Here is a 26,348-nt window from a genome sequence, read left to right on the forward strand (position 1 = left end):
CCTAAACAAACACTTCACCAGCCATGGATGCATGCCTTGTCTTTTCGCAGTTGGTGGCATGAAAATATATATCACCCACCAAACCCTCTTACTCTTTTCTTACCAAGTAACTCCAGTAAGTGCTCGTTTTTTTCTTCTTCCATTCAAACCTGCTTAAAAACCTCGACAAACGAGCCCCCAACGTACTACCACAGCAACCACTCTGGTTTTTCTATCTTGTTGTCTTTAATTGCCTCCTGACTTTGTTTTGTTTTGTTCTTGCTTAGCGCTCTTGAAAAATATTTTACTTTTCACTATCAGATTAATGTGATAGCAATAGTTAGTGCAACAAAGAAACAAGTCGATAAATGGTACGTTTAAAAAGTAGATATATCCTTTTTGAAATTATATTCCCACCTACAGACACCAACGTTGAGGAATCTGTGTCGAAAGCAGACATCTTGCTTTCGCATCACAGAGCATCGCCTGCGGATGTGTCCATAAAGTCGATACTCCAAGAGATACGACGCTCGCTGTCGTTGAATCTGGGCGACTATGGGTCTGCAAAATGTAACTCTCTCTTGCAGTTGAAATACTTTTCAAATAAGACGTCTACGGGGATAATCCGATGCCATCGAGAGGATTGCGACCTTGTTATCATGGCATTGATGTTGATGTCGAAAATTGGCGACGTCGATGGACTGATCGTGAACCCCGTCAAGGTAAGTGGGACCATCAAGAAAATAGAGCAGTTTGCTATGAGAAGGAATTCTAAAATTCTGAACATAATCAAGTGTAGTCAATCATCACACCTCAGCGATAATGACTTTATTATCAATGATTTCAAGAAAATTGGAAGGGAAAACGAAAACGAAAACGAGGACGATTAGAATATATTAATATATAGATGTACACGTATATGCAGTAGTTTTATTTTTTTATCTATAATACAACTCAAGCACAAGAATGCTTTGTTTTCCTAGTGCTCATCCTGGGCCTAGGCGCCATAGTTATCCGATTTATCATCGGATTCAGCTTTAGTAAACTGAATGGGGCCGTGAGAACCACTGGCACCTTCACTCTTAACATTGACCGCTTCGTCCAGCTTTTCGTAGTTGGTCTTGTATATGCTTTCAATATCTTGTTGGACGAACAGTGGGTTGTCATAAACCTGGTCTTCATGCCTTTTGGCGGAGGCATTTGCCCCTCTTGTGAAAAATCTTGAATCGTACTGCAGATCCGGTTGTTCTGAACGCTTTGCTGCGCCCAGAATTATCTTTTCGGATACGTCTCTTCCTTGAGAGTACGCCAGCTCTTTTAGTCTGGCCACTGTGCTCGTTTGCTTTTTGGGCTTAACTATTGCTCCCGTCTGCGGAGTCCCGTTGTGGTATCTGGCTCGTTGGCTCAATTCTTTCAATTTAGATTCTTTAGCAAGCATTTCCTGTTCCATAGCAAGCCGCTTCAATTCCATTTTGGACCTGATCTCTTGTCTTGCCTTCTTGTCAGCGTTTTCTAACGCTTCGGAGAGCTTCATAAACCCATCGTTGATGGTATTATTTTCGTTGTCAAGAGCTTTACCTACACGTCTTTCCAAGGCCACGGTATAACCATTTGGATTTTTCCAGTTTGACACAGCTGCAGGTATCTTCCACTCATTTGGATCAGCTTCTCCCCTATCATTGCTGCCATCCATATGGAGAACAGGCACGACTTCGTCGTTTTCTGTGGGTGCTACAACCTTTCTCGCCTTCTTCCCAACGAACCTTGGCAACAATGGATCCATTTGCTTGGACACTACCTCAATATGGTGGCTGTTGTTCAATAATAGATTCGCGGGTGCCTGATGTGTTTCGGTGACGTACCTTGATGATGCCCTGTTATTTGAGTTGGCTAGTTTCGCATTCACAAGCCGCTGAATGTATGACTTGGTTCTTGCTGTACATTCTTGGATTTCTGCTTTCGTTGGCAAAGGAACCGATAGTTCGAAATTAGACTGTCTCTTTGGAATAAAATCATCGAGCTTAACGTTTTTAGCGATTTGGTCAGTCAATATTGCCGGCTCAACGCGATCTGAGCTCAAAGCCGTCGAAACTCGTCCTTGAGAATGTTTTGGAGGTGGTAGTCTGTTACTAAACATATTTGGTTGAGGTTGCTGATACGTCCTCTCGGCTCAGAGCTGCCATGTGTCAATAACCCCATAATTTGAACTTCTTTCATCAACTTTTTAGCTGGGGAAAAATCAAATTCGTGAAGAATTACAATAATACGTTAAGGTAAAAGATTAAATATTAAAAAATAGTATGAGTACTTTTGAATCATCAGACAAGAACAATGAAGGATATGAATAGTATTAGATATGTATTCTTTTTTTTTTCCAGGGACATAAAGAGTTGTTTTTATAAGGTGCGGAGTTATCTCAATTTGCTTCTGATTTTAGAAGCTATTCTATGCCCGGTCGACTCTTTGATTTCGATCCCAAACGGCATCATGGTAGTTTCGGAGCCAGATTCGCCATTTTCCCACTCTAATCCATCTCGAAGACTTTTTCGAAAGGTAAACCCTTCTTCTTGTCTCAGCGTGTTATATTTGGACTTATGCTGTAGCGGCTTGATCATTGCCGAAGCAGGTATTGGCGGATAATGTAGCACAGCCGGCTTCTTGTACCAACCCACCTTTGTTGGTTTAGGATTTTCTGCCTCTGTCATTGGCGGTACACCAGCAAATCTCACCCTTTTGATGGACAATTCACTGGAGTTTGACTCCGGATCTAGAGTTAATGTCTCTATAGCCAAAGTATCACTACTATTGGCAATCAGGGTACTTGATGATTTTCCTGAGGAGGTGTTGTTTATACTGGATACTTTTGGTGAAGGCGCTAACGATGAAGATGCAGAAGGATTGGGTGTAGATGCACTTTTGTTCATCAAATGCCGCACTGTATCTTGGACGATTTTTTGATTTAACGTCATGGTTGAGGACTGCAAAGAATTGGACCTTTGATTGTTGAGCTTTGAAGGTGGAGCTATTGACGGATGTCTTGTAGAATTCAAATATGAGGTTTGTTGTTTGTTTGTATAGGATTGCAAAGATGAGGATCTAGGCCTTCTGCCGTTGATCAGTTTTCTTTTCTCCGGAGACACCACGCTTTTCTTCGTTTCTGCGTTTTTATTGTTGAAAGTGGTCCTTACAGGCGATACTGAGGGAGACCTAGAAGAATTTGAGGCTAAATGCGCCCTTGCCCTTGTTCTTATGCTCTCTAAAGAGGCCTGTCTTGATGGGCTTGCTGAAGATGTGGGTGAGGGGGATGGAGAAGAAGAGGCTGGCAGCTTTGTTATTGACGGCTTCTTCTTTAGCTTACTTTTCGCGTTTTTAACCTCTAAATACAGAGCCTTATCTCTTTCTAGCTTTTCTTTCAAATTCTCCCGCAAGTCATTGGTTTCATCGAAGGTTTTATAATTTTTCTCAATATATTTCCAGCAATCCATCCAATTGGATAATAATCCCATAATGGACCTCAATTTCGGTATAATCTTGCAGATATGATTATTAAACAATTCCACAACTAAACCAGGTTGAAGGTGGAAAATGGGAGTTCTTGAGGAATTGTTATCGGTACGCGCCGTTTGAGTCCAAAATTTTAAATTCTCCTGCAGTTCGAATAAAGCTGTGACATCATCACATTCTGGAGAGAGCAAAGCCATCAGCTCACAAATTATCAAATCGTAATGGTACACGTTTTCGCTGGATAATCTTGTCTTGATGTCCAAGAAATGTTGTTTATTCGGTAGGAAAATTTGCCTAGAGAAACTGATAATAACACACAAGACAGAAAAAACCCGCAAGTGGAAAGTGTATATCCTGTGTAGAGTCCATTCCCAATGTGGTAGATCCTTCTGTAAATTTGACAGTGAAGTAGGTCTTGTTTCCGAAAATTTCTGCAATTGGTTGTAATATGTCCTTAGAATGGGGAAGATTTTCGAATGAACACAGGAGTTCAGTTTCTCCATCACTTGCCATTGCAATTTGTAAAAGGAATGGGTGGACTTATCCCTTACTGGATCATTAATCAAAACGGCTAAATCTAGAATCAATGTCATTTCAACTGGATTTAACAAGTCTTCAATTATTGAAGTGTCAAATGGAAGTGACCGAGCTTTGTACGCATCCCTTTCCAATAAAATCTGTCTCAACTTGGCATTATAAATTTTTATAGCATTTTGAGCAATGCAAGACAGCGAATTTAAAATCTTCCATTGTAGAGAATTATTGTATATGCACGATTTATAGTGATCTAGGGGTACCTCCTCGGGAAACATCCAGCCCTCTACATCAATAAAATTAGTTGATAATCTCTGCTGCACTTCGCTTAGCTTTATCAGCTGGAATCGACAGAGCAAATGGTACCTCTTAGCCAATACGGGGCTTACATTAAATATAGGACCCTCACAAAGTGATAAGATGAAATTAACGAGGGGAATAATTTTGTAGGACTCGTCATTGTCTCTTTTCTTCTTCAAATGCGGTACCAGAACGTTTAGTAGCCTATTCAGTTCATTCAGCTTGTAAAGAGCGTTCTTATATTGAATGATTTTTATATCATACGAGTCCAACGGAACAGAACCTTTGATTGCCGGAATAGAAGCGCTGGCAGCAGCTTTGGCTAGCAACTTTTTTCTCTTTTGCACATCTACCATGTTGTAATATAAAACTAGTCTAAATCCTCAACCTTCAGCTTCCAATCACTCCTTTTATCATTGTTCATTCGCTAACAAACTTCAAACATATGCCTTTATTATGCGTCTTCCTGCTGTTTCAACCATTGATTGCAGGGTAACAGACATTTTTAAGGGTCTTTCCCACAGCATCTATAAGAAAGATCGTCAAAAGTATTAGTTAAACATTGAAAATTTGCGCCAAAGACATAGCAAGCGCAACGTATTCATTGTCCATGTCGTCATCTACTCCCTTTGACCCTTATGCTCTATCCGAGCACGATGAAGAACGACCCCAGAATGTACAGTCTAAGTCAAGGACTGCGGAACTACAAGCTGTAAGTACAGAAAGCCACAGAGTACCATCTAGGAAATTAACATTATACTAACTTTCTACATCGTTGATACTTATGCGTATACATTCATATACGTTCTTCGTGTTTATTTTTAGGAAATTGATGATACCGTGGGAATAATGAGAGATAACATAAATAAAGTAGCAGAAAGAGGTGAAAGATTAACGTCCATTGAAGATAAAGCCGATAACCTAGCGGTCTCAGCCCAAGGCTTTAAGAGGGGTGCCAATAGGGTCAGAAAAGCCATGTGGTACAAGGATCTAAAAATGAAGATGTGTCTGGCTTTAGTAATCATCATATTGCTTGTTGTAATCATCGTCCCCATTGCTGTTCACTTTAGTCGATAGAAGTTCACTCGCAATGCTATATATATAGGGAGCTTCCATATGTAGTGTAGGATATATGTATATATACATATATACATATATGGGCGTATATTTACTTTGTTCTTATTTTCTGTCTAATTTTATAATTTTACTGACAGTAGCTAAGCCCTCTGTATTGCTGTTCTGTGTTATTGCACTAGTGTCATAACGCAGATGGTTTTTAGCAGAGTCAAATTGGGCAGAAAGCATAATTTCCATCTTCCCTGGCAAAGACAGATTTTCTCTTTTGATCACGTTAGCTAAATAATTCAAGATTTCGTTCGGTACTCCAGCTTCGCCCTTGTTAGCAGGCTTGTATTTCAACAGAATTGCTTGTATTTGGGCTGGATTCAAGGCATACCAGAAATCGAATAGTAACTTGAACTCGTTCAAGTTGCTTATCTTCAACTGTAATATCTTGACAGCCTGAATTATTTGAATCAAATTGGGACGAACGTCTTCAATTCTTGGTTCAAACCAGCTCACCAACCGCTCGATATTTCTATCCACTTCGTACCCATACTTCCAATTTAACGCGGGACATTTGGTTATTAGGTCATTAAATAGCATTACGTTCAGATACTTCAGGGTGTCGTTAAAAATTTTTGTATGCATTGAGTCAACAACTTGAAATTTACACAAGACAGCATCAAATTCATTTAAGAATGTGAATAATTTAGCGAACTTCTCATCACCAGAATTTTTAAATAGCTTCTCGTTTAAAACCATATCGAAGATCTCGATGTGGGCTGAAGCATGCTTCATGAATTTCACTAACCAAGTGGAATAAATCTTGTCGAATACTTTTAAAGTTTCATTCTCCAAATCATTCAAATATATCAGTGTTAACTTATCTTTTTCATCACCACCATTCGCTTCATATAATGTTTTTTGATTTGCAGCAAATGCGGGAAGTCTGGAAAGATTACTTAACCAAAAGATACCACCAAGCATTGTTTCGTCCTTTGGTAGACTCATAACAATGCTTTCTACAGTCAATAGGACTTTCGAGATGAATTTGCTACTTTGAATCAATAACCCATTTCTCACTAAGCTACTTACCACTGTAGTAATGACGTGTATAGGACCCAGAACATTGTCTCCATTCACCTCAGTAACATTTACTTTTTTCAAGTAACCTTCTGTGACTTCTAATGTGTAACAATTCAGGTCCATTAGTAATTCTAGAAGATCAGGATTTCCTGATTCTCTACGAATTACATTGACTAGCTTCGGTTTTACTTGTTGTCCTGCGATTCCCAAACCTTTCACTTTATCATTCTTATTAGCAGAATATGTGGTGGTGAAATCTTGTGCTATTACGTTTTCAATAAACGCTAGTTCTTGCTTCATTGATTTGACTTCATCACTTAATCTTGAAGGTTTGTTACCTTTTATAGCAGCCAAACTTTGCATATGTGACTGTATTAAAGAAGATTGCTTCTTTTTTCTCTCCTTCAAGGCATTCTTCTTGTTTAAAGTATTCATGATTTCAACTTGTAACGTCTTCAGCTTGGAAATCTTATCATTATAACCATTTACTATCGTTTCGTACTCTTGCCTTTGCTTAGATGGAATATTTGACAAATCTCCCTGCAACAACTGTGTTAATCTTGTATATGAGTCATTTAACATCTCTAGATTCAAAATGAAAGAGTTCTTAAATTCGATAGCTTCCTCCAGTAATCCAATCCCGTAACTAGCCCTAATATTCCGTTCTTCAACTTCTTTTTGCAGAACTATATACCTTCGTCTAGCTAACTGCATTCTCATGGCGCTTTGTACAAGAATGGAGCTCCTTTTCAATGTTCTGTAATCTGTTTTGTGACCATATGATCTGATGTAGCTTTGGATAATTACTGCCGCCATGAGCATGAATTTCCTGTTAACACTATCTAAAATCAATTTTCTTTTACAGGTACATTGTAGTTTTATTATTTGCCCAATGGCAGCTCTATAGTATTCCCGTTTCCATAATGCTCTAATGTTCGTTTGTAGTAATATGGCAGCTCTTGTCTTGAGCTCATGATCGACCCTTGTACGAACCAACAAACTTCTAATTTGGCTTTGGCACTTCTTTATTGATTCCATGGTCTGCAAATACTGAAGCCTATAGTATCTTGCCCTTATCTTTTTCTGTATTATGATGCATATTTCATTCATTTTATTAGTCCTTAGCTTTTCCAAAAATGCAAGCATTCCTGCTTTAAAGAAAATTTTGGTATTACCAATTTGGTATTTTGCTGAATCAGAGATAGTAGCATCTAGAATAGATTGACAGAAGTTGACGATTGCCTCTTTTGGGAGGTCTGGATTATAAAGAATTCCACTCCATAAGCTGTAGTCCGTCAGGAGGAAATATCTTTGAACGAATTCGTCAAAAGTCCATCTTGATGGAAAGCCTGCACATGAAATCCTGATTGTTTCCAGCACACCACAAGCTCTTAATTGCGATAAGACCATCAAATTATCGAACTCCCATGGCTTTTTTTCAGAATTTGGTTTTATGCAACGAATATAATGAACATTAGTAGAATTTATGATGGCCATCAATTCCCCGAGCGATTTTTTGAACATAGATCCCAGGGTTGGTTTCTTTTGACTTAATCTTGCTGGGATCATTATCTTTTTTTCAGTATTTTGCTCTTCAGGAGCATCGTCACTCCTAAGTTCTCTGTTGTCTAAAATTTGTTTGAAAATTGGATTTGTCGTTGCTTTGAAAACATCCAGATGACCTAGGGAAACGCTGTCTCTATTCTTTTCAATAAACCCTTCAACTTCATATTCTACATCAACAGCATAATGGCTTACTATAAACTTCGTTTGTCCGAATCTTGGCTTCGAAAAAACTTCATTTGAGGGCGGTTTATTAAAGGCAGAATATAGTTTTGAGGCCCATGATTCATCTGAGCCTGATGGTAATCTACTTTCTTCATCTAATAGAGAAAGTATTCCAAGTTTATTCTCAATCAAGTCTATGCAAGGTTGGTTGTCGCTGAACTCAATGAAAGACCACTCAATTTCCTCCTTTACATATTCTTCTTGCTCCAATTTGAAAACGTGCTGGTTGAACTCTTGTTGTAATTTTTCATTCGCATAGTTTATACAGAATTGTTCGAATGAGTTTTTCTCAAAATGCTCAAACCCGTAGATATCTAAAATACCAATAAAGGAAAAGACATGATCTTGTTGATCCAGCTCAGGATCGTATAATGTCTTGTTAATGTTGTCTACTAGCCAATCAAAAAGCGTGGAATAAATAAATTTCGCCACAGAGTCCCTAGCAATTAGCGCTTGATTGTAATTCAAATTAGTGACAATTTTTTCAGACCTTGTGACGATTTGTTTCTTGACAATCCATTTTGCAAAATTGAAGGGATCAATACCCAATAATTCACATGCGATTTGCAGGTTTTGCTCTTCCGATGATAGTGATGCGTCGTTTCTAGTCATTTTCATCTCGATATTACCTATATGTAGCAAGCCTGCAAGAATTTTGAAAATTCCAAGCTGAGTCTCGTGGTTTATACCTACTAATGACAGGGCATCAGTGGTTATCTTGTATTCTCGAGCTTCATCTATACCAGCTATGTTCGGCTGTCCACCTTGGTTAGTATAATGGTAGTCCTTGGGAGATGACAAATGCAGTTCTTGTTTTACCGGTTCTGGCAATCCTTCCAAAATTTGGTAAAAAATATGGTAATTTCTTTCTGTCTCTGGCTGATAAACTAACCTGGATTTTTCCAAGAGATAGGTTCTAATTTTGGACCCCCTGATGGTAGTATTCTCATCAAATAAAATTTGCAGATATTTGCCGAAACGAGAGGAATTATCATTTCTGGTAGTTTTGGCGTTACCAAAGGCTTCCATGATCGGGTTAGTAGCTAAAATTTGGCTCTCGATTTGAGACATTTCCACTTCCCCTTCACGATTGTTGCTTTCTTGGACTGAGGCAAAGTATCTCATAATGTATTTAGCAGAGACGGTCTTACCAGCACCGGATTCACCACTGACTACAACAGTCTGGTTAGCCTTTTCATGGACCATGAACCTGTACGCCTCCTCTGCTATGGCAAAAAGGTGCGGCTCCAGCTCATCTTTACGCTTACTAGAATAATTCTGTATCATCTCGCGAGAGTACAAATGGTCGACTTTATCAAAGGGATTAGCGGCAATAAGGACAATACCAGAGTAAGTATATATCTGTCCATTCATGTATCTTTTTTTTATGGCATGCAGCACTGCCGGTTCGTTCAGATATGATAGGGTGGTTAAGTCATCAGTAGACTCTAAAATAGGTGGGTTTCGTAGTACAGGTAGCGTGGGATGATCATCATCATTTTCGAAGCTATTTGTTTCAATGGATACAGTTTCTCCATCCTCCAATTTCAACTCTAAGTGGAACGTTCCTTCAAAGAAGTCATTCTTGGTGACTTCGCCGCCTATCCAGCCTTGTTCTTTGTGAGGGTACCAACACTTAGTTCCTACTTCAAATGACATGCGGGAGAACTGGTTATAGGATTTTTTTTGTTTTTTTGTGTTTTAGAATTAGATTGAATTATAAAAAGAAGAACAAAAGGGTATCGTATTGAAAATAAATTGTCTCGCCAAACTGGTAACAATGTTTTCAGCTAGAACAATAAGAAAAGAAGAGAAGGTAAAAAAAAAGGTGATAACTCCGTAGGAATTGAGGAATTGAGTATGCAGAATCAGAATAAAGGCTGACTTTCAAAAAAAGGTTGTATTACAATTGCAGGTTTTCGATAAAAGAGACCCTATTCTCATCTACTACTGCTAAACTTCGAGATATTTTCGAATTTTTCAGTCTTTTCTTTTTTTTTTTTCGCATTAGTTCAGAACCCTAAAGAATGGTAAACATTCTATGGATAACCCGGAGAGTGAGTTTCTTAAAGACCTAGTTTTATTTTAAGGGTTTTAACTCAATCTTGATGTTTTCATTGTGTACCCTAAAGAAAGTTTAAGAATAGCCCTAACTGTTACCTTTTGAAATAAAATAAGGGGAAGGTCAAAAAGCTATTGTTCTATTGTTATGAAACATTGTCTCAAAGAGTAAGAATAACACAAATTGATGGCAGTTTTTTACGTAGTCCAGTAGTTGTCCAGGTACAATGCAAAATGCTCAAATAAAGAGCTCTTCTAAAGGCAGCGGAATAGATGGTACAGATCGCAATAGCAAAGATGGTGTAGAAAAGAGACCCCTGGAAGATGTAAAGCAAATGATTGACGCTGGAACACCAGATGTTGGCCACAAATCTACTGTTGAAACTAAGCCAAACGTTGGATGGCAAGCCTCTCACAGTAATTTGGCTGCATTACACGAAAAAGAGCAGAAATATGAAATGGAGCACCATCATGCTCGTCATAAACTGCATCGTCAAGTTATTCCGGATTACACGTCTGCCTCGACCGCAATGTTCAGCGATTGTATGTTCAACGCAGCACCAGATAAAGTACGAAGTCTCAGTACGATGAAGTCTTCTGGACTCTCGCCAAAACACCCATTTAACGTAGTCGCCACCTTTAAAGGACCATTCCCGCAGCATAGTGTAGAATCAAAGCCTCTCGATGGTGGATACTCTGCCAAAGACCATTTTCCCTCATTTAAGATGTTGCAAGCCCAGCAGCACCCAGCCCATCGCCATTACAAAGACAACGACAAGTACGGTCTTAAATCACCTTCCCGGTCCTTCGTGAAGGACAAGAAAAGGTTGGTTCACCGGTTTTTGAAATCCATGGAGCCTTCTTCGTCTGGGCAATCTAAGGATTCGTCTGCACTGGCGCCGGCTTTCGATCCAATATTGCCCAATGTTATATCTAAGCCTTCCAAGCGACCCACACATCATTCGCATTCATCAGACGGGAGTTCTAGCACGCAGACAGATATATCGTTACAGAGCTTGCTTTACCATGATCTTGAAAGCTCACCAAAGAAACATGTTTCGCCCTCAAGACCGCCCTCTGTAGCTTCCGAATCCTCTCCTGCCGTTGCTAATCCCATTGGGCTTTCGCCAAAAGACGCCTGCAATGCATCGTTTTCGCAGTCGTCCTCATCTTCGTTGTCTTCTTCTTCATCGTCTTCATCATCGACGTCATTCTCACAGTCAGTGGCTGTTGATCCTCTTGAACCTCCTGGAAATATCACATATAGTAGTTCGAATCTTTCGCTAAATTCAGATGAATTAGACTACTATCAGCGTCATATCGGATTGCAGTTACAGCAGACAGAAGCTTTACTAAAGCACAGTTTGAAAGATGAGGTTCTGAAAGATGAAAATGACCTTGTTAAAAACATTGCAAATTTTGACAAGATCGTTAAAGAGCTAAGGGACTTAAGATCCAGGACCATTGGATGGAAAGAGCTTGTTGAAGAGGATTATTTAATGAATTTGAAACAGGATTTTGACAAGGAAAACCCCGAATCATTTGAGGCACGTTTGAGTGATACAATAAATACAAACGTGGCAAAATTACAAGATTTAGAGAAAAGAATGGCTTCTTGCAAAGACAGGTTGGCCTCTAGGAAGGAAGTAATGAGGAAAATGGAAAGTTTATTGTCTTTGGAGAATTCCTTAATGATATCCAAAAAAAATGTAACATTCGCATCTAAATACCGCAACGAGGCCCTTGATATTGTCTTTTTAATTATCATCATCGTCATATGCTATACCTTCAAGCATCTAGTATCGCATAAATAAAAAATAGTATTTGTATATCAAAAAATGATCCTGTGATTTTTTCATATGTAACGTATAAATGTAAAAATGTGCTTCTTCTGGTATTTTTAATCAAGTGGAAAGATGAGTGGAAAAAAGGGCAATGAAATAGAAAAGGACAGGCCTGAAAGGGAAGAATACAAGAAGATTGAGTATATTGGACTTCACAGTAACCGTGAAAAATGGCACCAAGTATAGCAACGGTAAAGATAGCCAGGGACATGGTTTTGCCATTACGTATATTTGTCAATAGAAAGCAGATCCTTCAAACCAATGATAAGACTAGCAATAAGTCGAATGCCACTATATTTGAAGCACCATTATTATCAAATAACTCCATAATCTGCTTAAAATCACCAAATACAAGAATATATTTATCGCAACAAGATAAGAAGAATCTTTGTGACGAGATCAAGGAGGACCTGTTATTGATTGTTTACGAACTAGCGTCCCCGGAAATCATCAGTTCCGTACTCAGCAAAATAAGAGTTGGTCATTCTACTGATTTCCAAATCAACGTTCTGCCCAAACTTTTTGCAGGTGCCGATACGGATAATGCGGTAACTTCTCACATCCAGTCTGTGACAAGGCTGGCTAAATTCAAATACAAGTTGCACTACAAACATAAGTGGGAGCTCGACATATTCATCAACAGCATTAAGAAGATCGCCAATTTAAGGCACTATTTGATGTTTCAAACATTAACATTAAACGGTTTCTCATTAAATGCAGGACCCAAAACGTTATTAGCTAGGAAAATAGAAAAACAGCCCCAGGTACCTAATTTGTTAATAGAAAATGGGGACGCTGATGCCCTGGATACACCGGTGGAAGAGGATATAAAACCTGTAATAGAATTTATGTACAAGCCTGTTATTAATTTAGGTGAAATTATTGATGTACATGTGTTGCATAGGCCTAGAAGACATAAGGTACGTACCCAGTCGAAGCAACCCCAGGAGGAATGAAAAACCGATAACAAAGTGATGGCTTAATATTATAACTTCTATATAACGGATATATTTTATGGTAAATGTACATATTTCAGTAATGGTAATAATGACTTTTCTTTTTATCTTATTTTTATTTTTGTATTTTTTGTCTTCTGCTCTTTGTTTCTGTGCCTCATATATCAAATGAAATATCATCTCTCGAAGAACTGAATCTATTTGAATTTTGATTACCATCAGCAAATGGATTTTCAATGAACGGTTCTGCACTTTCAAAGTCGTTACTTCCCAGTCCATTATTGTCATTAAAGGGGTTCGCCGAAGCATCTTGTAATTCACCGTACTTACCTCTCTTTTGAGTAGTATCATACATTCTGACAATTTTTTCTTGCCCACCCTCTTCAGCCTGTGAAAAGGCAAATCCTCTTTGTTTTTTCATTCTTTGCACTTGCCTCACCTTCCTGATGGCATTTTGAAATTGCTGAACGTGCGGCCTAGAGTCGCTGATATTGTATTTCTGCATTTCTTGAATAACATGATACGTTTCTGGTTCATACATTCTTTTATAGTACTTCCATAGAAAATCTCTTACCAGTGCAAAAATTGGTAAAACGATCAAAGTTAACCAAAATACACCGGATCCATACGTGTGTTTAACCACACCATAATACTCTCTTGAGATGTTAGCATGAGGAAATATAGAAGCATAAATTGGGAAGAATATTAACCAAAATAAGAGGGAACCAGGAATGGCAATTAAGGTGAATTTCGTCCATTGATTAGTTACCAAAGCAGCCTTTCCCAAAACAATAATGACACTTGTAGTGTAGACAGTTACACCCCAAGACCAATGATCAGCTAGTTCGCCGTGCATATTTAAGGCAAACCCATATCTGTAAATCAATATGGTGCCAATAAATACTATTGCAGAATGGAAAAAGCCATTAATAATCCATCCCCAGAAGATGTAAACAGAGAAAAATTGACCCTTCTGTCCTAATTTGTACAATTGTGGGTACCGCTCAAGTAATCTACTACTAACAAATTGATCAAATACACCAATGACAAAAGGGGGCCAAACAGTGAAGAATAAGTTGTAGAAACTCATTGTCCATGATTCCATAATGGATTGACCTGAAAAGGCATTGGCAAAAACGTACCAAAACTGCGTCATGTATAATGCTGTATTCTTGTAAAAAGAGTACAAAATTGCGACAGAAATTCTTTGATAAGACCAGGAGCCATGGACAAGTAATAGTTTTTTTAAAAATTTAAATTGGCCAACAGCTATATCAGCTGAACGAGCCGCTTGCATACCTTCCATACCACTAATACCGACACCAACATGAGCTGCCTGTATCATACTAACATCGTTGGCACCATCGCCAATGGCTAGCAGTAGTGAAGACGACTTTCTTTTTACCATTTTAACAACCAAGGCTTTCTGTAGTGGAGATACACGGCAACATATAACCGCTTTACAAAGCTTCGCCACAGTTAGCAAATAATCTTCTAATTCTGGTTCCAAGGCAAAGCCTAATGACTTCCCATCAATGACGAGCGCTAAGGTATTCATATCATGTGTTGACAATTGATGCTCGTTTAGAGCGTTAATCTTCTCTAACAAATTTCTCTCAGTATCATCTCTGGTTTCCTCGTTGATGATCAACAAATTCATGTCTTCACTCAATAAACGGCAACTCATACCAATGTTAATAGCAGTTTCCTGTCTGTCACCAGTTAAAACCCAAATTTTAATACCCGCTTCTTGTAATGTGTGGATAGTTTCTGGAACACCGTCCTGTAACTTATCTTCAATAGCAGTTGCACCAATTAATATTAGATTTTTCTCGATTAGATTTGCGGCTTCGTCTAGCTTCTCGGCTCTGTTATCTAATGTTGTGGCAGCCTCATTATAAATGCTATTCCATTCTTCATATTCTCCTTCAGAGATATCTCTCATCGCCAAACACAACGTCCGCAAACCCTCAGATGCATAATCTTCTAAATGTCTCATTGTAGCTTCTACATATTGATTAGCTTCATCATCCAATCTTTCCAGAATGACAGTATCAGCACCTTTACAGAATAACTTTATCGAACCATCCGGAAATCTAAATATAGCGCTCATTCTCTTCCTGGTGGAATTAAATTCACAAATGTTAAGTAGTTGATACTCTTTTTCCTCGCCAGTTTCCTCCAATAAAACAGTTACAGAGTTTGGTTTACGGATGATAAACTTATACCCTAAATCTGCACCACCTTGAACGAGGGCACCTTCATCTGGAGAGGCTGCTTGATATTTAATAGATCCATCGCTTTGAAATTCTGGAATGACAGTATGACAGGTAGCCAGTAATGTTAAGAAGTCATTGATAATAGGTGAATCCTCATCAGAGGGATCATTTAACTTTTTCTTCAAATCGTCAAATTTTCTATAACCAACTTCAATCCCATCTTCAACAGTGGCCGTTTTATCTTCAGGTATTTTATCAATATAGCAATGGCCTGCAATAGAGCAGGATTTAAATTCCATAATATTTCTTGTTAAAGTTCCTGTCTTGTCACTGAATATATATTCTATTTGACCAAGTTCTTCAACCAAAGAGGATGTACGAACCACAGTTGGGGTATCAGTTTTTTCGTAGTACAAATCTAGATCTGAACCTATCATAAAAGCCTGATAATATTTGATTAATTCAACGGTGACAAATAGAGAAATAGGAACTAGATTCGAAAATAGAATCCAAAATGTTAAAAAGTCTTTGAAGAATAAGCCAGCCTTGTTGGTACCCTCCAGGTAAAGGTACGATAAATGTTTGGCATCTGCAGTAGACATAATAACATTACCAATTGAAGAAATTAAAATTAGCACGATTAAAACTGTGAACAATGCAATAATCTGTCTGTTGATAATTTTCTCAACCGCGGTTCTTTTAATTGGGGTTGCAGTAGCATTACGCAATAACTTAGTTTCATGACCAGTGAAGATAACTAAACCAAATATCCATGCAGTATTTCTTAAAGTTGCACCTCTTAAAATCATTTGGTCAGGAGATAACGGTATTTGACGATCATTTAAAGTCATTGTACCTTCATAAGTATACAAGCTAGAGTTCGGCTGTTCGGAAACAACTTTTCCGTTCATGTTCTTCAAAGTTTTAACGTCTATAAATTTGGCAGTTTCTACTCTCGACTGTTTGATTTTCAAATTTGTTTCACCATCCAAGTTGGCAGTTTCAATGTAGCAAAGACCCTCCGGTTCCGAAGATGACAAAATTATGGTATCAGCAGGAATAGGTTCCTCTGATTTTACTCTAATTATGTCACCTACACGAATATCAATCCATCGTTTCTCAACAAAGTCATCATGTGCTTCTGAAAATATTTCTGCTGTCGAATTATTTAATTCTTTATCAGAATTAGCTCTCTTGATATCTTCGATACATTCCTTCATGGCAGAAACAATCAAAACCACTAATAAAGTACCAATTGTGGTGTATCTATTAGTTGGCGAGACGTGAGGCACCTGTTGAATGGCAGATGTACATAAAAAAAACAGATTAGCGTATTTGGAAAATTCTTGGAACAAAAATTTAGGCAGAAAGGTCGCAAAATTATACTTGGTGGTAGATATATGGTTGTCACTATAACCGAAGGAGGAATTAGCGAGAGAATCGTTGATGTGGATGACTCTTGGTTCACCATTGCCCTCTGCGTCGCCAACGTTCTTTCTTAAAATGTACCGGTTGAAAAGAATTTTAATGTTGAACTTATTCCTCGAGTCTAGATAATTATCGTCTAATTCGTTATTAGTCACCGCATTGTAATGATTCATTTCGAAACTTTCGGGCCCTTTCTTCCGTTTGAACGTAAAGGCATTTTTGAGACCATTACCAAACCTAGCAAATAAACCGGGAGGCTTGACTGCTCGTAGGGATTGTGGTTGATATGCATCTGAGTCGAATCTATTGGCATTCCAAGACGTTTGGTCGTCATGGTTATTGCTCATAAATAGATTTTCATGGACATCATTTTCAATGTTATCATCATCAGCGTCTAAGTCGATAGTCTCTTCGGGAAGTACATGACTTGGTGGTATATAATTCGCGTTCGCATGTGAGTTGGTGACCTTTGAACGGGATCCAGAATGAGAAGTCGTGTCGTCTAAGAAGTCAATATCGAAAAGCGTGTCGTCCTCCCCAGGTTTCCTCTTTGGGGGGGTTTCTCTGTCGTCATTCATGGTAAAATCAGGGAATGAAAGAACCTACCAGTAAATTATTGCTTGGCGCTAACCTCTATTTGGCGTTACTGGCTTCTTGTTGCACTATTCCCCTTAGAATTGCCAACAATTGTTGATTATATGTTTCTTCAACTTAGTGGCATTAAACAGATTTGGGTTTTCTGGCAAAAAAAGCCAATCACGTGATCAGGAAGATTTCAGTGATTTACGCTTCAAATAACCTTTACCTCAATAATCCCGTAATAGTAAGCTTCTAATAGTAAGCTTCTAATTTGCAATGTTATTAGCCCAACAGCTACTAAAGGTATTATTTTTTTTTTTTTTGATAAGAAATTTAAGTGTTACAGAATGGGCCATCTTACAAAAATAATAGTCTTTATGTATTTTTATATATGTAAAAGAATTGAAATATTTTATAACTGGTTGTTATTATGGTACAGTGCGCTGCCCAATCCACGTGGAAAAATCCTGTTCATTCAATAATAGAAACTGAAATCATGTAATGTTGCGTAGTATAGTGCGTGAGCTTATTGTGCCACTTCTTGCTCAGCATTTTGAACTTCGTGTTCCTCCTCGTATTCGATTTCGACTTTAGGACGTTTAGTTTTGGCACTAGTTCCCTTCTTACGTCTCTTGGCTGAATTCTTATTTTCTTCATCACTATCGCTGTCGCTCTCGCTTTCACTGTCGCTTTCGCTTTCACTGGCGCTGGAAGCTTCTCTGTCAGAGTCAGCTAACCACTTTTCTAAGTCATCCACGTCAACGTATTCACCTTCGCCATCATCTGCAACGTATTCAACTTCCCCATCATCACTTTCCTCTTCTTCATCCCAGTCTTCTTCCTCGTCCTGAGAATTCTCCTCTTCCATTTGACCCATTATCTTCTTCCAGACCTTTTCGTCAACATTTAATGGTTTATCACCGTAAGCACCACTCTTTAATCTGTCCATCAATTCTTTTTCGATGGCTTTTTCAATCTTGGCAGCTACCAATGCCTTTCTCTCCCTGTTTTGTTCTCTTCTTTTGACCTTTGGTGCTACACCAACGTAGTGTCTCTCCTCCTCCCTTAATGCTAAACGTCTCTCTGTTATCATGACCTGCGTCAATTTTGTAAATCTCTGTTTACACTTATGACGGAAAAACTTGCTCCAATGTAGTAGGTGTTCGTCGATCTGTTGTAAAGCCTTCGTGTAATTTTTGGATAGTTTGATTCTTTCCCATAACTTGGCAGGAGTGTGCGCTCTTTCAGGCGTCTTCATATACAAGTACAGTTTCCCATTGTCACACTTCACTGTTGCATACTTGGAGTTGGCAAGTGGGCATGATTGCCTTGTACACAACCCAGTGACGTTATACTCATTTCTGCAAAAATTTTGACCATTAGGTGCCTTAATTCTATGAGAGCAGAAACTTTGATTAATCACTTGCCAAACAATTTCGTCGGACATATCCTCGTTGTATTCTAACCGTTGTAGTTATGTACTGAAGAGAACACTGTCAAAAGAAAGAACTAAGCAATGCAATATCTGCCTCTATACCAATCACTTTTTCATTTTTTTTCAAAAGCTCATCGGAAAATTTTTCAAAAAAAAAAAAAAAAAAAAAAAAGGTTTATTACCCTACTGCATTTTGATAATCTGAACATAATGAGCTAATGAAAGCAATTCTCATTTAAAAACAAGTATTCTCTCTTATTGAAGTATGCATTATCTATCATTATAAATTCTTTTATTCTGTTCGAGTCCATGTTTTTAAAAAAAAAAAAACATGTATGTATGCTCCATCTATATATGCTCCATCTGTATATTTTATATGCAAAGTTTTTTACAAGAGGAATTTGGGAACTGGAGGAAAGTGGCACAATACCTCATGTGGATAGTTCATTAATCTCTTCTTGTGTTAATGTGCTAATATAAACACACTTACTCAGCAATTCGTGGTTAACTTTGAAAGTGTAAAACTTGGACCATTGAACCCTTTGAATGAAATTCTTGACTATTTGAACGTTCGTATCGAATTTATTGTAATTCACTACTTTATCTTCTAAGATCCAGTCTTTCTTCTCTGCGTTTGCTGATAGGTCCGAAAGATATACGACGATGAAAGGGACGCAACCCACCAGTGGATTCACAGAGTTAAGTAGATTTCTTATTGTAGAATAATTCCTGTCTAGCGAGGGAATCTTCTTTAGCTCTTCCCAAGTCAGTAAGTCGCCTGGTTCAATCAGACGCCATGCATCAGTGAATTTTTGAACAACTGAAGAACTTAAGGCTAGAATGATTTCCATCAATGTGTTAAAGTTCTGAAATGTCCTGCAGTGGTCTGCAACGTGTATAAACCTTTGAATGACATTTCTTTTCATTTTGCTGCTCTTGGTAAGAAGTATTTCTGATATAATCCAATCCACAGTTAAGTTAAATCTGGATATAGCTAAATCAATGCCAGATAAGGTCTCGTTCCTTACTAGTAGTTGCAACCAACTTATAACTTGTGGGCCTTCATGCTTCATCTTTAAATCTAATAAATCTTTCCAGTCTATTTCTCCTAAAATTTCCTTCTCTATCAAGGTCATTTGTTGCGCTACAGACAGGGAATCGTACATTAGTATAAATGGAACGTGACTTTCATTATTAGAAATCATTAATCTCGAATCGTGAATCCTGTATTGACCGATTAATTCCTGGATTTGCGCCGCTTGCACAGCAACATCAACATTAGCTGACACGTCTATTTTTTCAGGAGAGGAGGAAGTAAAGCCTTCCTTCTCGGATTGATCTGGAGTAAAGGGGATATTCATTATAGTTTGTCTCCTTCTTTCTATTAATAACGATTTTCTTTTTTCTGCGGGGCTATTTTGGAATGACGGCAAGTTGTTAAGGTTTAGCATTTCCACTTCATCTGCTAACTTGCTCGTTTTAATTCCAATAGCGTCACTACTCTTGGTGTTCTCTGGTTTTTCGGGAATTTTCTCGTATGTACCTTCCAGTTTCATTAATGCCACGGTTATTGGATCGTCATTAATTGAATCATCGAGCATATTAGCAATTTCATTTAAATTTTTCTTATTCAAGGAGCCTGTAAAAGCCGACTCAGAGTTTGCTCTCCGTGTGTTCCGGGCACTAGATGTGTCATTAATGTCGATATCGTCCATTGTCAATACACTTCCTGATATGTTACTATTAGTTTCACTCTCGTTCTTCAGAAATTTACTTTTCAGCTCTTCAACGTTTTTCATTGGAGAAGCAACGTCAATGCTACCGTCATCTGGTGAAAAAAAATACTTGTTGTTTTTCGCATGGGTACTTGGACTTTCTAGGTCATTATTGGAATCGCTTAAATCAATTGTTTTTAACTCATGCAATGAAGAAGTATTTGAGATTATATCTTGATTACCCCTTTGATATTCTTCTCTCAAATTTATTATCCTTTGGTGTGGCACTGGTAAATCTCTGGACGTTTCGAAAGTTTCAACTGTGCTACCAGTGGTAATCGAATTCAAATCACTTACAACAGATTCTATTGTGGGTGCTATGGATAATCTGATTCTATTGGTTTCACTCACGCTGGTCCCGTTGGGAAATTCTCTCTGTGGATTTTGAGTTTGTTTTAGAGGACTATTCTGAGCAGATTCAAAAAGCTTGCTCGTTGAGATACTGATAACGGTGGACGATGTATCAGAGTACAACGCGCTTTTTTTATTATATTCCAGGTTGAGAGGTTCTATTTCACTTATTTCCTCTATAACTGAGTTTGACTTGTTTTGCTCAGGATCTACTATGGATAACTCTTTGGTTGGTGTTATGGCAATGCTTTGAACTCTTGAAATGCTGATCCTTCCACTAGCCGGTCTTACAACTGCTTGTTTGATCTTGTGATTGCAAGATGAATGTTTTTTTCTTGTAGTTATATCATAATTATTGGCTTCTGATGATGCATCGAGTGAGTTGTCCAGCTTTTTTGTGCTCTCATATTCTGATTCCTGATTTTCTTTGTTATCATAATTCTTTTCAAGGCCATCTATAGTACTCTTTTTCTCATCTAAAGACTTGGTATCTTCAAATGTAAACTCTCTTAGATTTAAAAATCCAGTTTTTGTTTTTAGAGTTGGACTATCTGTATTATTCACGATGTTTCTGACTTTTCTTGACTTTTTCGTTACAGTATCTCTGGGTGGAGAGCTGGATGACAACTCGGAATCGTATGAGTATGTTATTGATTCTGTGTCTTCCCTACTATCGTTTAAGGGAGACGATTCTTTAAGATCAGGTAGAACATTTTTCAGAGGCGAAGAAGTCATGCTTTTTTGGGATTGGGAATGATTTTTCCTCCTTGGTGTCATATTTGTAATCGCTTCTGAGTTGGTTTTATCAGTTTCATGGAATAACAATCTTTGAGGTCCATTCTCGTCTGTACGTGAAGAACTATTATCTTTATCAAAGAGCCTCATACTTTCTGCTGAGTAGCTACCGTGCATTTTATTGTAATATGCTGTCGTGAGACTTTTTACTTTCCTTCGTTGCAGTGCATCATACGAGGGTGATGGCTGCATATTCGATTCATTGTTCTGCAGTTGCTTGTTTAAAGTATTAGTTAAAGAGATGACTGACTGAGCAATTGAACTTACGGTTTGATACAGATCCAAATTGTCCATAGCGCTAAAATTATCATTACTCGGTTTAAAGCTATTTTGTTGTAAAATCTTTATATCATGTATGTGTTCCCGACGTTCACAATCAACATTAACTGTAGGACCTCGGTTGTTATTCGAATGTGTTTGAACTTTTTCTATCAGCTGGTTTTGTAAATGCAGTAGGGACTCCACTTCATCTATGGTTCTTGCACTTAGGATGTCAAATTTAGAAGAATCAGAGTTAAGAAACTCTTCCTCTTCTTCCTTGGAAGATTTTCTATTGAGAGATGATATTGATACAACGTATTTGACAAACGCATCCATTTCAGGTTTCTGGTTTGCTGGTTTAATAGCACTCATAAATTTTTTATCATTACTGCTATCATGGCGATTATGGTTTTTCATCCACTTAGCTAAAAGACCAATAGCGCTGCGATGTAACACAGACATTGAAGATGTATTAGATCTACTATTACTGTTGCTATTGTTATCTAGAGATGATGTCGTCGATGTACCTTGAAGCGTTCCGCTTTGTTCATTTAAATCTTCAGGAATATATAAGGAATTCAGAATAAATTCAACTTTTTTAGCCGGTGTTGGAGGCATTATTTTATCGACTGCATATGATGACGGGTAGTCTACGCCTTTCATTAGTGTGGATACTAGAGTGACTTTTGACAAGTGGCTGATCTTTTGTTTACTATCTGACATGTCCTCGCTTTCATTATCAACTGAAGGTTCTTTCGCTATTCGGTGCTTCGAGTAAACATTTGATGTATTATCGGGAAATAAAAGCATAGAAGGGCTTCTCTGGTTTTTGGAAGAATTTGAAGACTGTAGCTTCTCCGGCAGTCTAAATACATCAGAAGTTTTATATAATGATAAAACGCTTTGGTTACGAAAATCAGGACTGGCAAAACTTTGCCTGGCGTAAATGCTCAGTCGGCTTCCTCTTTTGTGTAGGCTTTCTAGTTGCGTGAAATCCTTTAACGAATAATGCAGCCATGCATCAAAGTCTAATTTATCAGGTTCATTTAGTTCAATATTCTCCCAAACCAACTTAGAACAATGCACCCAGTTTTTTTTCAGATTGATTATACAGCTGGAAATTATTTTTGGGTACTGTTCAATGTGTTTGTCGTTTAGAAACTCGATCAACCGAAGTCTTAATGTTATGTTCGGTAAAAAATCTTGCACAAAATAATTCAGTATGGAATGCCTCAACAACACAAACGTCCTCACGAGGGCAACTTCACCAATTCGCCTTCTCTTAGCTTTTGCAGCATTTGTTGTGATCTCCCTAATACACCATCGAAATCTATAGATGAGTAAGTCGTGTAAGTCTTGAGGCGTTATAAAATTCCTATAAATAAGGAAAAAATCTGCAGATGCGTTGTAGTCTACACCTTCCAAAGGGGAAGAAAGGTGTACAATTAACGCGGGCAGGTCTGCACTATTCACTGGTTTGGATACACAATCGCTTTCATAGCTAATAACATTTGAGGATGGAGTCGGGTAGTAATCTTTCTGGCTAAATATTTCCATGGTTCAGGGTAGCGAATCTTTGAATGGCTAGAGGCTATGTAAAGCAAACAAAAAGGTTCGCGTAAATCAACGAGCGAATAACACGAGTACGGTTGGGGTGGGCTAAAGGGTTCAAGAAATTATCAGTTTCTGTTTACAGTTTTTTTTTCATTGTTGATAAAAAGATCAAGAATTTCATTATTCGCGAAAATCAAAATGCAGAAAGGAAAAAATAGAAGGGTAATAAAACAGCATCGGATCGCAAAGATGAGTAAGGAGAACAGCCTGGTTAACAATTAAAGAGTGTTTATCGAAATTCATTATATAGTGGTTTATATAGACCACTTCTTCTGCTGGTTGATATAGAAATTTTATTTAATTCTTGTTTTTTACTTATGTACTTACTACGATGATCTTAATTCATGCTTCTTGCTTGTCGGCAATGTCCCAAGTGGAAAACCAGTTTAAGTAGCGGAAGTTACTACTTGGTCCCTCCATACCAAATGATATTGGGGAGAAGTACCAGAAGCAACCAATTACAAGTGCCATGAATCCGGCGTATAGGACGAACCGCATGATACGGCCGCACTTAGATCTGGACCATTTTTGCAAACCGGCGTCGAAACAGTACGCCAAAATGATCAGTGCAAAATACAAGGCAGGCAAGTAATGATGAACGTAGGTGACTCTAGACATGATAACGAATGGCATGTAGTGTAGGCCCCAAGCTAGTAGTGGGTAGAACCCGCCCATTAAGAAAACGTTCCAGTTAGATGGATTTCTTAGGTCCACATATTGTCTTTGCCATCTGATCAGTAAGATAACGACCGTGGCCATGAATGCGAGGACGGCAACACTAGAAGCCCACGTGGAAGCTGGGGTACCCAATAGGAAGTATTTTGGATTATCATCACCCCAGCCACATAGTCTCAAACCCACATTCAAAGTTGGCCATTGCCATGCTGAGGAAGCTAAGTAATCAAATTTGTCTGGATCTGGCACCAAAGCGTTATTAGTGGCCATCATGGCTAGATTTAAATGAATGAAGTCTTTTAAGAAGTTGGTCTTTGGGTATTGAAAATCTTCGGGTCTTGGTGGCAACCTTTCATTTTCGTGGGTCTCGATGTTCCACCAGGTCCTCTTGTCCCTCTTGAATGGGTTTTTCATGCAGACAACCTCTTGTTGTCTGAAACCCCATTCGGGCAAACTGTTACCGGTTTGAGCCAAGTAACAGCCCATCTCCAAGTTCTTGATACGGAAAGAGGTGGTCAATGTGTGCAACTTCTCAGGGTCTTCATCTCCTCTTTGGTCCATGATCTCAATAACCCAATTGTCTTTGTTGTCACCAACAACATTGTCACCGTAACCAGAAACCTCCCATTGTGTCTTTGACACTGGTGCAGCAACTGGGTGGGTGTGCAAGTTTCTGCCCGTGCTTTTGTGTACCAATCTATAGGAGGTACCTGGCTTCAAATACTCGATGTCAGTTTCGTTTTCTGACCATGATGGTAAGCCTCTTTCTCTGTTGAAAAACCATTCGTTGTTAGCATCTTTGTAACCATAACAGGTTACTTGTTGTTGGTTGGACCCATCTGGATAAGTTTGTATATGTGAGTGCAATAGAGATCCTCCAAGAGCTTGGTTTTTGATGGAAACAACGGAGGAACCTAGAGCAATGTCACGGGGGCCTTGTCCGACGTCAGAACCCACTAATCTTGCTTGGAAAAGAGATGGCATGTTAGCATCACCTGTACCAGAATGCGATAATAGGTCAAAATGTATTTTGAAGCACAATAGGAAAATGCAGAAGGGGACGATAATAAGACCAAATATTCTTGCCAACCAGTGGTTAATATAGGTTTTCCATGACATGGATTTATCTGCCAAAAAGGTCCATAAGTCAATCACAGTATAGATACCGACCATAGTGATGATAAATAGACCCACCATTTTGACGGAAATAGTGCAACCCAAAGAAATACCAGTGATCAACAGCCATTTCCACCACTTTCTAGAGAACGGCTTGGACCTCTGGTTGTGGAACATAACAAAACTAAAGAACGATGCGACAGTGAAGAAAAGTAGCATGGAGTCCAAAAGAATGAACCTGCCCAAAGTACTATACGAGTTTTCAAACAAAACCAACACGGTCATCAGCCAAACTGTTGGTAAAGAAAATCCAATAGCTTTGGCAGTGAAGTAGGCCAATGGCACACAGAGCGCGGAAAATGACGCGTTGAACAGTCTCATTTTAACATAATCCAAATAGTCTGGGTAAATTTCCCCAGAAGGGAAGTCCCAAGAACCGTTGTAGCCTGCCAAATAACCAGACAACCCGACCAGCATTTTTCCTAGGGGAGGATGGACATCGTGGTAAAATTCGTGTCTCAAGTAATAAGAACCAAATTTACCAAAGTGCGCCTCATCCCAAACAACATGGTTGTTGATGCCGATTTTGTACATCCTGGTAAACAACGCCAATGCAGTAAAGATCACCGGCATTACAACGGATTCCAGGCGTAACAGTGAGCTTTGTGCAGCGGGCTTTTCCTTCGAGAAATCTTCCGCGTCTCTCTCATCAGCGCTCGAAAGTTCCTCACTGACGCTGATGGAAGACGATTCTCTTTGTCTCAGTGTATTCTCTTGCTTAATGTGGGCGGCATTGTTTTTGCTGTACCCGGTAGACGAAGACGAGGACATGATTGCTGGACCACGGTTCGAAACAGAATGACAGTAGCGATGTGGACTAAGCCGGTTCTCCTTGGTAATGTTGTTAGTCTCGAGAAATGACCTTTTTTTTACCCTCAAAAAGAATGCAACACTATTAATAAACAGTACACGAAACGGATCTTTCC

The 26,348-nt window shown here is 38.5% G+C and overlaps 11 protein-coding genes and 1 non-coding gene across 12 annotated transcripts; 5 read left to right on the forward strand and 7 right to left on the reverse strand.

Annotated features, from left to right (window-relative positions):
- Positions 1 to 347: 347 nt before the first annotated feature.
- Positions 348 to 869, forward strand: POP5 (RNA-binding protein POP5; the record flags this gene model as incomplete). The annotated part of the gene is made up of 1 exon (NM_001178178.1): positions 348 to 869. The coding sequence occupies one exon, from the start codon at positions 348 to 350 to the stop codon at positions 867 to 869; it is 522 nt and encodes a 173-aa protein (NP_009369.1).
- A 107-nt stretch (positions 870 to 976) lies between these two features.
- On the reverse strand, positions 977 to 2,116 carry PRP45 (mRNA splicing protein PRP45; the record flags this gene model as incomplete). Its single annotated transcript, NM_001178177.1, has 1 exon — positions 977 to 2,116. The coding sequence occupies one exon, from the start codon at positions 2,114 to 2,116 to the stop codon at positions 977 to 979; it is 1,140 nt and encodes a 379-aa protein (NP_009370.1).
- Positions 2,117 to 2,390: 274 nt separating this feature from the next.
- On the reverse strand, positions 2,391 to 4,673 carry GIP4 (protein phosphatase regulator GIP4; the record flags this gene model as incomplete). Its single annotated transcript, NM_001178176.1, has 1 exon — positions 2,391 to 4,673. One exon carries the CDS (start codon positions 4,671 to 4,673, stop codon positions 2,391 to 2,393), a length of 2,283 nt encoding a protein of 760 aa, NP_009371.1.
- A 254-nt stretch (positions 4,674 to 4,927) lies between these two features.
- Positions 4,928 to 5,394, forward strand: SNC1 (SNAP receptor SNC1; the record flags this gene model as incomplete). Its single annotated transcript, NM_001178175.1, has 2 exons — positions 4,928 to 5,029; positions 5,143 to 5,394. 2 exons carry the CDS (start codon positions 4,928 to 4,930, stop codon positions 5,392 to 5,394), a joined length of 354 nt encoding a protein of 117 aa, NP_009372.1.
- A 102-nt stretch (positions 5,395 to 5,496) lies between these two features.
- Positions 5,497 to 9,912, reverse strand: MYO4 (myosin 4; the record flags this gene model as incomplete). Its single annotated transcript, NM_001178174.1, has 1 exon — positions 5,497 to 9,912. The coding sequence occupies one exon, from the start codon at positions 9,910 to 9,912 to the stop codon at positions 5,497 to 5,499; it is 4,416 nt and encodes a 1,471-aa protein (NP_009373.1).
- A 629-nt stretch (positions 9,913 to 10,541) lies between these two features.
- On the forward strand, positions 10,542 to 12,128 carry FRT2 (Frt2p; the record flags this gene model as incomplete). Its single annotated transcript, NM_001178173.1, has 1 exon — positions 10,542 to 12,128. One exon carries the CDS (start codon positions 10,542 to 10,544, stop codon positions 12,126 to 12,128), a length of 1,587 nt encoding a protein of 528 aa, NP_009374.1.
- A 200-nt stretch (positions 12,129 to 12,328) lies between these two features.
- Positions 12,329 to 13,114, forward strand: SAW1 (DNA-binding protein SAW1; the record flags this gene model as incomplete). The annotated part of the gene is made up of 1 exon (NM_001178172.1): positions 12,329 to 13,114. One exon carries the CDS (start codon positions 12,329 to 12,331, stop codon positions 13,112 to 13,114), a length of 786 nt encoding a protein of 261 aa, NP_009375.1.
- Positions 13,115 to 13,271: 157 nt separating this feature from the next.
- Positions 13,272 to 17,339, reverse strand: DRS2 (aminophospholipid-translocating P4-type ATPase DRS2; the record flags this gene model as incomplete). The annotated part of the gene is made up of 1 exon (NM_001178171.2): positions 13,272 to 17,339. The coding sequence occupies one exon, from the start codon at positions 17,337 to 17,339 to the stop codon at positions 13,272 to 13,274; it is 4,068 nt and encodes a 1,355-aa protein (NP_009376.2).
- On the forward strand, positions 16,947 to 17,510 carry HRA1. The gene has a single exon (NR_132149.1). It is a non-coding gene; the product is annotated as an HRA1 (non-coding RNA).
- A 356-nt stretch (positions 17,511 to 17,866) lies between these two features.
- On the reverse strand, positions 17,867 to 18,787 carry MAK16 (ribosome biosynthesis protein MAK16; the record flags this gene model as incomplete). Its single annotated transcript, NM_001178170.2, has 1 exon — positions 17,867 to 18,787. One exon carries the CDS (start codon positions 18,785 to 18,787, stop codon positions 17,867 to 17,869), a length of 921 nt encoding a protein of 306 aa, NP_009377.2.
- Positions 18,788 to 19,206: 419 nt separating this feature from the next.
- LTE1 (mitotic regulator LTE1) lies at positions 19,207 to 23,514 on the reverse strand (the record flags this gene model as incomplete). The annotated part of the gene is made up of 1 exon (NM_001178169.1): positions 19,207 to 23,514. The coding sequence occupies one exon, from the start codon at positions 23,512 to 23,514 to the stop codon at positions 19,207 to 19,209; it is 4,308 nt and encodes a 1,435-aa protein (NP_009378.1).
- A 399-nt stretch (positions 23,515 to 23,913) lies between these two features.
- Positions 23,914 to 26,193, reverse strand: PMT2 (dolichyl-phosphate-mannose-protein mannosyltransferase PMT2; the record flags this gene model as incomplete). The annotated part of the gene is made up of 1 exon (NM_001178168.1): positions 23,914 to 26,193. One exon carries the CDS (start codon positions 26,191 to 26,193, stop codon positions 23,914 to 23,916), a length of 2,280 nt encoding a protein of 759 aa, NP_009379.2.
- Positions 26,194 to 26,348: the final 155 nt, after the last annotated feature.

Source organism: Saccharomyces cerevisiae, chromosome I, assembly GCF_000146045.2.
Source record: "Saccharomyces cerevisiae S288C chromosome I, complete sequence".
NCBI classification, from domain to species: Eukaryota; Fungi; Ascomycota; class Saccharomycetes; order Saccharomycetales; family Saccharomycetaceae; genus Saccharomyces; species Saccharomyces cerevisiae.